The 14,133-nt window shown below is 43.7% G+C and overlaps 1 protein-coding gene across 2 annotated transcripts; it reads right to left on the bottom strand.

Moving 5' to 3' along the window:
- Positions 1-6,706: 6,706 nt before the first annotated feature.
- LOC127325838 (uncharacterized) lies at positions 6,707-11,527 on the bottom strand. Of its 2 annotated transcripts, XM_051352673.1 has the most exons (9): positions 11,399-11,527; positions 10,665-10,784; positions 10,052-10,185; positions 9,871-9,946; positions 9,652-9,734; positions 9,529-9,567; positions 8,988-9,058; positions 7,160-7,274; positions 6,707-7,084 (listed from the first exon to the last, which is right to left on the bottom strand). In XM_051352673.1, the coding sequence occupies exons 2-9, from the start codon at positions 10,717-10,719 to the stop codon at positions 7,013-7,015; spliced, it is 645 nt and encodes a 214-aa protein (XP_051208633.1). In that variant the 5' UTR covers positions 10,720-10,784; positions 11,399-11,527; the 3' UTR covers positions 6,707-7,012. The 2 variants fall into 2 exon arrangements, with proteins under 2 accessions (XP_051208633.1, XP_051208632.1); XM_051352672.2 differs by having other exon boundaries at positions 10,665-11,510.
- Between the last annotated feature and the right edge of the window lie 2,606 nt (positions 11,528-14,133).

A 14,133-nucleotide genomic window follows, 5' to 3' on the forward strand; every position in this document is an offset into this window, starting at 1 on the left:
GGAGCATCGCAGCCATGTTCGCCCATTCCGCATGTTCTTTACGTTTCGAGTCCATGACAAGTACGACTCCTTTCTTAAGCTCAATGATTAGGAGAATAAAGTGGAAGCTGCACAAGCATAGCTCAATGATTAGAAGAATAAAGTGGAAGCTGCACAAGCATAACGTATGTTATAACACTCACTTGAAGTTGTAAGGAAAGAATATATCCTCTTTGTTTGCTTGCTTCTGTAAAAATAATAGCATGTTGTTCTCTGTGTCCTTGGCGTACTGTCGAACCGTAACTTCATGGACTGTGTTTGGGTCAATGAACCCGATGTCATGGAGCTTGCCTCTTTTGCATCCGAGCATCTTCATTCTGCATAATTAATAAATAGCGTACAAAAAGAATATAGTGAGGATAATTGTTAGTGCAAATGAATGAGCTGAGCTACAGATTTAATTACATAAATAAATCACTTACAGGCAGTAGCAACTGATGATAGCTTTGTCGAGGGCATCTTGATTGAATAACTGAAATAGTTCTTCAAACTCAAGGTTTATCTCCTCCTTCCCCCGGAAGTAATGCTCATCTCTAACTGCCACCGTGAGGTAGCGTTCACACTTTCGACAGGCTTGCAGGTACCATTCATGCAACCTTCGCATCTGAGTCCCTAGACGCGCGAGCTGGCCAAGTTTGACGAGATCATGTCCGTATCTATACTTGTTTACGACTTTAGCCATTGGATAGTAATCTTCGTACTGAACATCTGCTCCCTGACCTCTAGCCGCCCGTTCGATCATCGATGCCGTCTCTGGATCATCATAGGACTGCACGACGAAGGGGGGTAAGGACTGATTTTCCTGTTGTCCAAGCTGGGCGATTTTTTCCGCTTTTCTCGCTCTAGAGGACTGTCCAAGAGAGCGGTCATAATCACTTGACAGCTCAGCTCTCTTTATTCTCGTCTCGGCAAAGTGCTTCATTGTATTCGGTGGTATAAACAACTTTGGTGGAGGCTTCTTCGGCGCAAGAAATGCCTTCACCTCGGTGGCTACGATTGTGTTGTTTTGCTCAAGAGTCATCTCATATGGTAACAACTCTGGAGTCCTGGACCTCTTCGGAGCTGATGATCTCTTTGGAGCTTTAATACTTGCCGCGGTACTCTTCCTCTTTTGCTTAGGTGGTTGCATACTTGGAGGAGTCTCCTGACGAGGAGGAGGCGGCGGAGTAGTCTCACGCGGAGGAGACGGCGAAGCCTGAGGAGACTGCTCATGCACATGACAATCATCACGCACAGGAGAATCATCATCAAGCAGAGGAGAATCATCACGCGGAGGAGACCGCACAGGTGGCGGAGGCGGTGGAGAACGAGATGGAGGTGGCATGCTTGGCTTCGAACATAGAAACACAATGTTCTCCTTCCGCCATTGAACGGTGGTTCTACGGGCTTCTCCCAGTTTTTGATTTCCCCATCTTCACCTGCAGGTTGCTCAAGGACCAACTGCTCATAATCTACCATCACTTCATCCACCATCACAACAGCAAAGTCGTCTTGGACCGGACGGCAATGGTAAGTCCTTGTAGGAAACAGAATGCCGACCGCCGCCTTGAAGGATAGGTTGAAACATTTAACATACAGCTCACAAGGACGGCTCTCAGTGAGATCATCCACGGGGGGGGTAGCGATGAGGCTCGATCACCTGGTCATCATCATTATCCTGCTGAGTGGAAGCTACGCTGCTTTTCCGGTGTTGACATTGCAGCGGAACGATAGCATCGAGCAATGCAGCATCTACATGCTGCCCCTGAGCCATCTGGGATGTAAGTACTTCGGTTACTTTGGCAAATTGGGCTTGCAGGACGCTCATAGAACTCTCTAAGGATGCTATGCGGTCTGTTTCCCTTGCCTTTCTCCTCTCATGGCTTTTATCAGGAAATCTCTTCCTTTCCGGAGCAAAGCCATACTTCCACGGAACGGAGCCTTCTGTGCCCCGTGTTCATCCGCCGTGTTCTTTGTTCCCAAGGGCGCTTGTCAGCTCATCGTTCTCTCTTTCGGGCTGGAACCTCCCCTCCTCCACGTCCCTATGTGCTTGTTCCAGGGCTTCAATGGGGTGCTTCAGATGTACTTTCTTATAGATACACTTCCCTATTTCTGGGTCTAACCTTCCCCCAATCCCGTAGAACCACTCCTTACACCGTTCGATCCAACCGTGTGTCCCTAATCGGATCCCTTTCCTGATCAGTTCCGCCTCAGCTGCCTGCCACTTAGGACGGTTAGCCCTGTAGCCACCTGGACCCGTAATTTGGTGATATTTCTTCAACGCAGCATTTGCCTTATTTGTTGCCGACCTTTTCTTAAATTCTTCTGACTCCGTGTTGTACTTCACGAATTCGTCCCAGTGATCTTTTACCTTCTCACTGTCCGGAGTCTTCTTTTTCTTAATAAGGCCGCGCAATCTTTTCTTGTGGTGCTTGAATAGTTCGGCCATCTTCTTCAAAGCAAAGTCATGGACTGCCTCCTCCATCTCTGCCTTTTTATCGGCATCCTCCTCTGGAGGTACTAGGTTGAAATGTGCCATGAGCTTGGTCAGAAGGCTGCGTTTGGCTACATCATCGATATATAGACCTTGAGCTGCTTCATCTGCAGACAGCTCTACTCCCTTCGGCTTGTGCCATTCTCGAACGGTGATCGGGATGCAGTCCCTAACAAGCACTCCGCATTGACTTATACTTTGCATGCTTCTCGGGAGCAATCGGTTTACCACTTTTATCGATCTCGGTGATGTCGCGCCTAACACCGTCGGTCAACTTTTTGGCCGGGCCTCGCTTCGACTTTACAGAAGAAGTGCTCGATCCGGAGGGCTAAAAAATAAATAATTCATCGTCAGTACAAATTAGTTAATGCATCTAGTCAGCAGCGGCTTAATTTATATACCTCGGTGATAACTACGGTTCCATCATCGGAGCCATTATGATCTTCTTACTCACCGGAGCCATCTTCTCTTCGGTCAATATTCTCCGCTCCCTCACCGGAGTCATTCAAAAAAGTTGCGGTGACATCGTCACCGCCATCATCCGGAATACCGTCGTCGCCATCATCCAGAGTACCGTTGGCTATGAGGTTAGCCATGAATTCCTCTTTGGCTTCGTCTCTTTGTCCCTCCATGCTTTCTGCAACGACTTGGAGTTACATATATAGTTATTAATTAAGGATAATGCAGAAAACTGAAATTAGAGTTAAATATATAGTTATTAATTAAGGATCGATAATGTAGTGCTGAAAGCAGATAGTGCAGTTACATGCATAAGTAGATCGGGTCCATGTTTATTTAACCCTAATACATCGATCACTACTAGAACCTCTCAACGGCGCCGACCGGGTGCTGAACCGCGCCGGCTGAACACCCAAAGATACGGAACAGTAACAGGATCATAGCTAATGTGAGATCCCTGCATAACTGACCATCCGGTCCTATACATGGCGTCTAACGCATACATGAAACGGCGAACGCGCTCGTCCTCCTCTTTAATGCGCTGAGCTACCACCTCCTGCGGGGCCGGCTCCCTCTGAAACGACCGTGACCCACGCGACCTCCACCAGAGAATATCCGGGTCGACGACGGGACCCGGATTCCGCACCAAGGTGCGCGCCCCGGAAGATAACACATCCCAGTGCCACCCCGGCGGAGCCCAGTCCCGGACCTCCCCCATCGACCGCATCTGCTCCAGAATGGACCCTCCACGACGCGACGGCTGGCGCGGCATCGTAGCTACGAAACTAAATCATATATATACTAACATAAATAAAAAAAACATGATATTGTGCTAAATAAAATAACTTCACTACTTTTTTACTAATAAATATTTCTAACATATAATTTCACTGCTTTTTTACTAACAAATATTTCTAACTAATAAAATTTATCTAACAAATATTACTTTATTCTAACATGCAAATATTTATAACATATAATTTCCACAACTTTTTAAATTTCACTAACATATAATTTTTTACAAATTTCACTACACTAATTAATCTAACAATACTACTAATTTACCAATACTACTAACCTATAATTTTTTATAACTTTTCATTAGACTAATTAATCTAACAATACTAACTAATTACCAATAGTACTACACTAACAATACTAACTAATTACCAATACTACTACACTAATTAACAATACTTCCTAGTGTCTAAAATAAATGGGTGACCTTGTTGTTGTTTCAGGGTATGATTGCTGGCCACGTGTATTACTTCCTGGAAGATGTGCACCCTCTGATGTCTGGCCGGCGTCCTCTGAAGACTCCTTCATTCATCAAGGTTGATGTTTGCTGATGACAATGTGGTCGTGGCTTGGCCAACCAAGGACGGGCTTGGTGTGGGTGCAAGGTTCATTGCTATGGACCCCCAGTTCCAATGATCAACTGATTTAGTACAACTTTGTACTAAATTTGGGTCAATTAAAAAGGACTGGAGGAAGTATCTGGGAAAGATTTCCTTTATCCCTTCAGATTGCGAGGTTGTGCAATGCAATATCCGTGTGAACTTATACACGCTAGATCAGAGTTATTGTGCATAGCAAAGATATACAACTGACCGTCTTCTTTTTGTTCTTGGCAAGGACAACGACGAGCCAGGGTGGCAGCTGTGACATGTAGCTACTGCAGCTTCATATATGCGCCTTGGTCGTCGAATAATCTCTATGCAGGTGGACCTACATTTCTAGCGCCTTACCAACTATGCGATACATATGGTTGATGCATCTTTGTTCGTTTATGTTTGTTGTTCGGTATTGCGATAGTCATTTCTGCTGGTTTATACCTCTGGTTGAGGTTGATATGTATATTTGAATGTCAAAGTATGTACAGTATATTACTTGCTATGTGATCATGATGTCTGAAAAAGAGTGGAGTTAATGCCGAAGTTTGGAGCTGATGAACCTCTAGCTGATTAATTGGATGAGCTGACAGTGTAATTTTTCAAAGGAAATCCTGCTGATGTCCCCCATGTATCTCTAGTCTTTTGATAAACTACCAATTGTGCTGATTATCTTTAGTTGACTAATAACCTTTTTCACTTAATTAACCTCTATCATTCGTTGTTTTTCTGAAAACAATCAGCTATTCGTTATCATTCATTCATTAGTAGGGTGAGCTAGTTTTCACATGCATGCATGTTTGAGCCTGAAGAAACGATTAGTTATTTCTCATTCTTTTCGAGGCCCTTATAATTTAAATGTGTGAATATTCATATCAAATACTGGTATACATCATCTAAATATATCTCCTATTCTTACTTAATTTCAACACATACGCAGCAAGCAAGTATCCCCAAAGGTTGTTTTTGGTCAAAACAACTTCCAATCGCATCTTGGGATAATTAATTCCTATTTTTCCTCCACTCTTTCCTATTTTACAGTGAGCGGGAAAGTTTGGATGATGATGTCATTCACTCGACTGAGTCCTGTAGGTGGTTTCGGTGGCCAACGAGGGGTGGCCAACGAGGTTGTTGCATCTGGAGATTTCTTCGCCAAAAAGCTCTGCAAGGAGAAATCACTCAAGAGCAAAATCATGAAGAGTGGTGCCTCAAGAAAGGTGTCGTTGGCTCCTAGATGAATATCTTAGAGTTGTGCATCCGGTGACAAGGTATTAACTTCCCGAAGAATTCGGCATCGCAAGACGGTGAGATCCATCCTTCCCGACGCGGAAGTGGAAACTTCCGAACGTCATCTCCATGGGCTCTTCCAGATACACATATGCATCCACACGGGAGGGCGGGTGAGGAATAAAATCGACTAGATCAGTTTCGATCTGTTTACCTCCATCCATCGCGTTGCTTGCCACCGAAGATGTCGACGATGTTGAGCGTGCCATCGAGATCAGCTCCTTGTCGCCTCTAATCCCCACAGACGGCGCCAATTGACAAGGTATTAACTTGTCAATGCCTACAGGTTGTAGACTAGGGTTTTAGCGGAAGTAGAGGGCAAGTAGATCTCGAGGGTTTCAGCCGGAAAAGGTACTCGACTGCTAGAAAAACTAGGGTTATGTTGACAATGGATCGATCCTCTCTTTGTCCCTCGACTCCTCCTTATATAGGAGGCGGAGCCGAGGGTTTCGTGATAAACAAGTTACAGAGTTCGGGAGACAATCTGAGTCCATCCCGTAATAGTTACAAGTCGATATTCCTAATACAATTCTATCTTTCCAAACTCTCCCCTAACTGGGCTTCCGGACTTTGCAATCTTCGGGTCATGGCCCTTCAGAAAACCCCGGGTACCTTCTCTGGCAGGCCCATTGGGGATGCCTATGTCATCCGGTGTCGTTGTTGATGGGTCTAAATTCCTTGTTGTGTTCTCAGTGGAGTTGTCCAGTGTGTTGGGTGCTTTTGTTGGTGTGTCGAGGTGATTATGGAGTTCCATTCTTTGGGAGTAGTAAGTATGTGTTTGTGAGTGGTCATGGAGTTCCATTCATTGGGAATAGTAAGTATGTGTCCGTCTTGTGACAGTTTCTGACATTCTCTTCTTCTTAATCTTAATTAGTGGATGAGGCATTTCTTTTACCTCGTTTCAAGAAAAAATGATACGTATAATTTGGGATTTGGGACATTTGTAAATATATTATTTTTCGTCCACACGATGACACAAATACACGACCACAAATCCATAAGAAACAAAGGCAAGCACGGTTGCTTTATTGGCAGGAAAGGGAACCGCCACACCAAATTCATTTCGGAATGCGATCCCATCCAATAGAAATTTCAAGTGGCTGATACACTGACAAACACAGCCATTGTTTTGCGAGGGAGGTAAGAACACCATGTTGAAGAAGCCGCATTACATCATTTTCTCACATACCAACTTTAAGATGCTTAGTGTACAACTTTTGCTATCGAGATTAACGCATATAATACTATGCAAACACATAGAATAGATATACATTGAAGCAGTTTTTACAAATCATGGAGATTTTGGCTCATGGAACTTGAACCAATGCTTACAGAACCCATGGAGCACAGCTCGCCGCCTGTCTCAGGGATTAGGCCCGCTTGTTTCCGAAGGTCCAGCACGCTCCACCATAGTATCATAGAGTTGCCGGCCGTTCTGCGTCGCGACGATGAATTAAATCAAGTATGTAAGAACGAAGCTGTTGAGCTTACGGTTAACCAGTGAACTTACGAAAATCACAGGGAAGAAATGAATTTGGCCTTCGGGTTTTGTTTGGGTTTCTTTGAAGTAAACCAGGATAGGGAATTGTGGCCACCATAGTTCCCAGTTCACGAATGTTGAGTACCTATGCATGCACTTGATCATTATAAAAATATTGTAAAGCTCTTACCATAGTAAGACAGATTAATTGGACAAGATAGTACAATCATTGGTCCATAATAGATGTCGTTCGAGCTCTAAACATATCAAACCAGGAGCTAATACCTTATCTCTTACAAAGACTAGCTAACTACCCATGCTTTGCTACAGTAAGTTTTATTTGCTACATATCAAACCAGGAGGTTATTTTAAACTGGGGAATGGTACGTCGGTTAGGTTTTGGGAGGACGTATGGTTGGGTGGCACGCCTTTATCTCATCAATATCCGGCACTATATAATATCACTCAACATAAGAATGTGTTGGTATCGACTGTGTTTGCTACGGAGCCTATTAATATATCTTTTAGACGAGGGTTGAATGATAATAAGTGGGTGCAATGGTTACATCTATGTCAGCGTTTAATTACAATTGATCTAACTACTGAACCTGATAAGTTTATTTGGAAACTTACGGATTCTGGCATTTTTTCAGTTAAGTCTATGTATCTTGATTGGATGAATGATCATACTGTTTATCTTCGCAAATATCTATGGAAGTTAAAGATTCCCTTGAAAATTAAAATTTTTATGTGGTTCCTTAGTAATAAGGTGCTTCTAACTAAGGATAATTTAGCAAAACGGAAATGGAAGGGTTGTCAAAAATGTTGTTTTTGTGATTCCATTGAAACCGTTAATCATTTATTTATTGAATGTCCTTTTACGAAGATACTTTGGCGTATGATGTACCTTGCTTATAATATTCCTCCGCCAGCTAATATTACTAATATGTTTGGTAGATGGCTAAATGGGGTGAGAAAAGAGGACAAACAGAAAATTCGTATTGGTGTGTCCGCCCTTTGTTGGGCGGTATGGAGAACTAGAAATGATATTATCTTTAACAAACAAAATGGAACAAATTTTTTGCAGGTTATCCGGCGAGCTGCTCATTCAATTCAACAGTGGGTTTTACTTCTCCTAGTGGACCAGCGGGAGGCTATGGTTTTTGGATGCAACCGGATGCTAGCGGTTGCTCAGGACTTCTTTTTCCAGGCTACTGGGTGGCGGCATCTTAATAGAATAGCAAATGCATAGCGTTTCTATTTGCCATATTTTCAGTTGGTTGATTCATGTATCGACCCTAGCTTTTCCATGAGTGTAATAAGAGATGTTGGAACTATTGTGACTTGATACTTCTTTAATAAAGCAGCCGTGTGCATCTATTGATGCAGAGGCTGGGGCTATGCTCCTTTATCGAAAAAAAAAAGTAAGTTTTATTTGCATTCCCTAGTTGTTTAGATCATTATGGCATCACAGACCCTAACTTTATGCAAAATAAAAATCATCTAAAAAATATTTGATCAATTAATCAAAAGTTCATCTTACATATTACCACAGTTAACATTTCAAGTTGTTGGAGACTGCACATATCCCAAACACCATCTATTTACGAATGAAGGAAATAAGTCCCACTAACAATAAGAATTCAATATAGGAATTCAAAATAAAATGTTACCTACGAAGAACAAAACTACAAATACTTGCTAGCCAGAACAAACCTGTTAATTTGCTTATTATTATTTACAAAAAAAAAACTCGCTATGGGGGTCTTCCTCATCGCTTTCCTTTCGAAAAAAGACCTGCTAACACATGTATTTTGTACAGAAGGTACTAATACACAAGATTAAAAGGTATGCTTACTTCCAACGGTTCTTGCCACCAACAAAAACATTTTCGCCCGATTCCTGCAGCTGATTTCCCACTTTCACTTCCTATAATAAATTAATAATAGAAGCATATGAAGTTTCAGATAAGATGTGTAGGATCATTTGTGACAACTGAGCATTGAAACAATTCAATATCTTCATGCTATGGAAAAGAGAAACTCTCTCCAAAATAGGTTATTAATGGTAAAACTAGTAAAATCGCTTATGTGCTTCACTTCTGCATAACTTGGGCTGCAAGTCTAGTACATCATACTTTCATAAATAAATAAAAAATGCTGTCCGGATATCAATGCGATAGCCAACAAGTGACTAGTAGAATGACAGCTTCTAAATAACAGATTTAATTATATTAGTTGTGAGTATTCCTAACTTACCAACACCAATTTTGTATATGTATTGTGCATATTCCTGTCATATAGCCTAAATATATTCCAGCAGCCAGTTTTGGGAGACATTTACGTACTTCGGAATACTCCTACATATCTAGTTCACACCAAAAGGTAAAATGGACTAACCAGGGCCTCATCATCAAAGACGAATCTAACTCTAGTAGTCTGCAAAAACAAATGGGTGAATACATATATGTTAACCTATATAACTTGACAGATGGTCTAAAAGAAGAACACAATCGGGCTAACCTGGAACAAAAGAAGCAGCCCCAGAAGGCCTACAGGTGCAGCAGCAAGAAGGTTGTCCGCATATGCAAATGCACCAGCAATCCCTGCATTTTGATAACAATGGTTACTGGATGGAGAAATTAACATGCCAACAGATACTATATATCTCTCTTCTTCAGTTGATGTAAGAGTACATTTCCAGAGCACAGAGATGTTCTACTTACTACCTCCAGCGCTCACCAAGTATAGCAATCGGTAACCGGTAGTCTGGGTCAGGGACAAGTGTTTCTCTGGTGATCTTTGTCTTTCTCCCAAACTGCAAGTGAAGTAGGATAAAAAAAAGTCACCAGATTAATGAAAATATAAAATTGAAAGACGGATACAACTATACAAGTCAACAAACAAAGTTTGTGGTACCAACCACGGATACTACTGATGTGCGTCGTTGTTGCTTCCGGCCATGCGCCAGGCCAGGGAAATATCCCCTGCATGGTAGATTTGCAGTGTTCCGTGAGGGAGCAGCTGAAGCCACTCCAAGCGAAATCACATCTCTAGCTGAAGAAATGATTAAATAAAAAATATTATGTGCATCGACTTTCTTCATGTCAACGGAGGTGTTTCATTACTTCCATATTCCACCACCAAAATTGAGAATGCATACATGTAAATCACGAACGATTTAGCTCCAACAAAATTAGCCACCTTATGTGCTAGATTCAGATTTATGGAGCAGGTCGCAGGTAACTAGGTAAGCATCCAACGACTAATCCTGCCTGCTACTACATATTTTCAGGTTAGTACTGCAGCACTGCGTCACACTGTCTTTGGGAAACTGAAGATTTAGTAGTGGTATGCATGGGTGAGGGATTTAGACATCCGGCCAGTTTGATTTCGGATGGGCACCATGCGCCCAAAATAACAGGACGAAAAACACCCAATCCAGTCCACCCTAACCACGCTAACTTTGAGAATGGTGGGAAGACGTGCTACGCATGGACGGTAGTAGGAGAGGAGGAGTTGTTGGAGGTGGGTACGTTTGGGCGGAGCGGCGAGGAAGAAGGGAGAAGATAACGAGAGAGTGGTCGCCATGGCTGTTCCTCTCTCCTTTCCGCTGCACCCTTACTGCAGCACTGCGTCACACTGTCTTTGGGAAACTGAAGATAACGAGACATCATGGCAATAAAATTATACCAATGTAGCAAAACCACATAACAATTATAGCAACAAAAAAATGAAATATGAATCCACAAAACGCATGGTGCAAAACCACATAGTTGTTGTAGCAAAAAGATTCTCCACATGATGGAAAAGCAAAAAAAAAAAAAAAAAAAAACGGTTGTAGCACAAAATTTTCGATCTGTAACGATACAAAAGTGGAGTACCAACTCCGGCACTCGGCATAGCGTGACTCCGATGGGCAGCACTTGTGCTGCACTCCCCCTGGGTAGAAGGGCAGGATGTTAACCTCAGGCGGGATGGAGGCCGAAAAATCGGAGGCCAGGGTTCGACGCATGGGGCGCGCGCGGTGGATCGATCAACATCATCTGCGAGCGGGCTAGCGATGGTGGTGGCGGCAAGGAATCATGCCTTGCTCCATCTCTCCTAGCATGCATGCCTCCCTCCCTCCTAGCATGCAAGCCGCACGTACATCTCCGGCCTTGTTCTCATGCCGCGCACGCTGAAGCTCTCGATCCGGTGAGGTCTCATTCCCCTCGGCGCACGAGAAGGAGAGGCGGGGTGCGGAGATGAGGAGGAGGAAGGAACTCACAGGACTCGCGGGGAACGAGGGCACAGCCGTCGGCGGCGCGCTGGGCTCGTTTGTCGTCGGCGGACGAGAGCAGCGGCGGCGCCCTCACGGTCTCGGTGCAGAGAAAATGAAAAATGTTGAGGGAAGAAGAAAAGAGACGATAAGGTTGAGGTGGCGTCGGTTGGGAGAGAATCTAGCCAGCAGCCAGCACGTCCGGGCGATCAACACAAGTGCAAATGTGCGGCCAAGATTTCTCGGCCTCGGCTCGACTCGCCCAGCCGTGATCGTGCTCTTCCACGCAACGCCGTACAAATTCCGCGGCGGCGACGCTCTCGTCAGCCGGGCTCCGGCGCATGCTGACTGCTGCAGGTGACCAGAACATACACCCTGAGTCCGTGGACTGCTCAGGGCACCAAGAACTGCTGTCGATCGATACAGTTTCTAGCTGCTGCTGTTGCTAGCTAGTACGGTCGTTCGAAACAACCATGGTGACTTTCTTGTTAACCAGGATCTGGACAATCGCGTTAACGCTCAACATGCTAATTAAGCATGCGACCCGAGGTTTGTCCTTCAGTTAATTAGCGCTGCATCATTGCAGTACATCAATCATTTTCGAGTCCAAGTTTGCCATTCAGTTAACACTGGATCCAATCATTTTCGAGTCTGACAGCACTAGGATATATGATAAACGAAGTGAACAAACTCCACATAAATTCTCGACGCAGAGCCTGTCATATTTTCAGAGACATGATGAAGTTGCCGGCTCGTTGTCGCTGGCCTCAGCAGACAACGGGTAGAATTCAGTTATCTCAGTCTTGGTAACCAAGTCGACGCACCTCGGCAGGCCCATCAAATAGGCTCGATGTCTTCATCCGTCTCGCAGTCAACCCGAGCCCGAGCTCTCCTAGTCCAAGCACACTCTTGGGTCGAGGCAACCAAAAAAAAAAATATTGCATAAATTCCACCAGTTGATTAATAATCGTTATATAAAATTAATAAAAAATATAACATGTGTTTGGATCACCTAGCGACGATTATAGACACTAGCGCAAGCCGAGGACGTATCGCCGTCTTTGCCCACTATCACCCGAGCCAAATAAAGTTTTGTTGTAGTAGAGTTTGTTAGTACACGGGTGGAAAATCGTGGTGCTATGGCTCTAAAGGATTAGAGCACCACCAATAATAACAACCGTAAATCGAAAGAGACTGACGTGAAACCACGCCAACGAACACGAAAACCGATCAAATAGTTAGAGAGATCCGTCGGGCACACAACTCCACGTGCACTCCATCGGCACTAGACGCGTCACCGGAGGAGCGAGGATAAGCCGGGCAAAGCCTCATTTTGACTTCAAGATGTAGCTACGGCCTCTGCAACCCGAAAAATACACCGAAAACAATCTAGATAAAGAATAAAAAAAAAAAGCTCCCGCTGGCCGCACGTCCGAAGCCCTGAGGACACCGAAGGTATAGCGGACCGACGATATCGCTGACGAGGGAAACGAAGCCATAGATGACCTCAGAGTCCCGTCGCTTCGAGGCAACCCATGTCCTCTAATTAATTTCTCAATCCCGCGTTACGTTCTTCAGGTCACTCGCCCTTCTTGTTTCACAATGTAAGGGGTACTACTCCCTTTGTTTCATGAAATTTTGCTTGGGATTCATCAAAATTTAGATGTATCTAGATGCTACTTAGTGTCTAAATGCATCAAAATTTCAACAAATCTCAGACAAATTTGGTGGGACGAATGGAGGTATTTTTACCGTTACTGATTTCCGAATTTTATTGCCGCTGCTCCCTCATCAAACCCTCGTGAGCATGCTTTCTAGTTACGTCATTTTGAACCGAAACTTGTCTTCCAGTATCTGCTAGTAGAGTAGCAAAAAAATGCGGCGCAGACAATCCCGCCTACCAGACCACAACCATTTCGTCTCAAAAAAACAAAAAACAAAAAACCACAACCATTCGTGTGCACTGGATCCCCACGCAACGCAGCTCCTCGCCCCAAGTTGGGCCTGCCCTCTCTCCGCTGCAGGCTGCAGCCACGCATACGTGACGCCCGCAATAGTCTACCATTTTTCCTGGGCTCGCAATAGTCCTGGCCCACCTTGGGACTTCAGCTGACACACGACCAGCGGAGACATGTCGGAGCCCACCTGGCCACGGGAACATGGGTCAAAATTCGTTTCAACGCACATCCAAACAAACACGACGACATGGTATTGCGCCTACTCCTTCCGTCGGTCCCAAAATATGAAGCCACCAAGTATTTAAGATGTGGAGATTTAGCTGAGAATTTGACGAATAAAATGTGAGTTATATGTTGTTCAAAGAATATTATTGGATTCATATTTGAATTATGTTTCTAACAATAATCTTCGTGTTATATGTCTTATATTTTATTAGCTAATTTCCTTTCAATAGGAAGCACATCGTTTTGCATGAATTACTAGTGGTTTGCTTCATAGCCGACATCAATATGCTTCAGAGCTTCTTTATCGGGCGGTTCCTATACACCGACAAGGTCCCCTGGCCGGTATTGGGCTGGACCATTTTCCCTTTTATCTTATCTTTTTGTTTCTCTTTCTGATTTTTCTTTCTTTCTTTTTGTTTGATTTTTTGCTTTCTTTTCTGTTTCCTTTTTTTGTTTAAATTCAAAAAAGTTTATGTTTGAAATAGGTTCAAATTCTAAAAATGTTTAAATTTAAAAATTTGGCGCCATATACTTGTACTTCCGTACATATATTTTTCTGAA

Source organism: Lolium perenne, chromosome 3 (assembly GCF_019359855.2).
Source record: "Lolium perenne isolate Kyuss_39 chromosome 3, Kyuss_2.0, whole genome shotgun sequence".
NCBI lineage: Eukaryota > Viridiplantae > Streptophyta > Magnoliopsida > Poales > Poaceae > Lolium > Lolium perenne.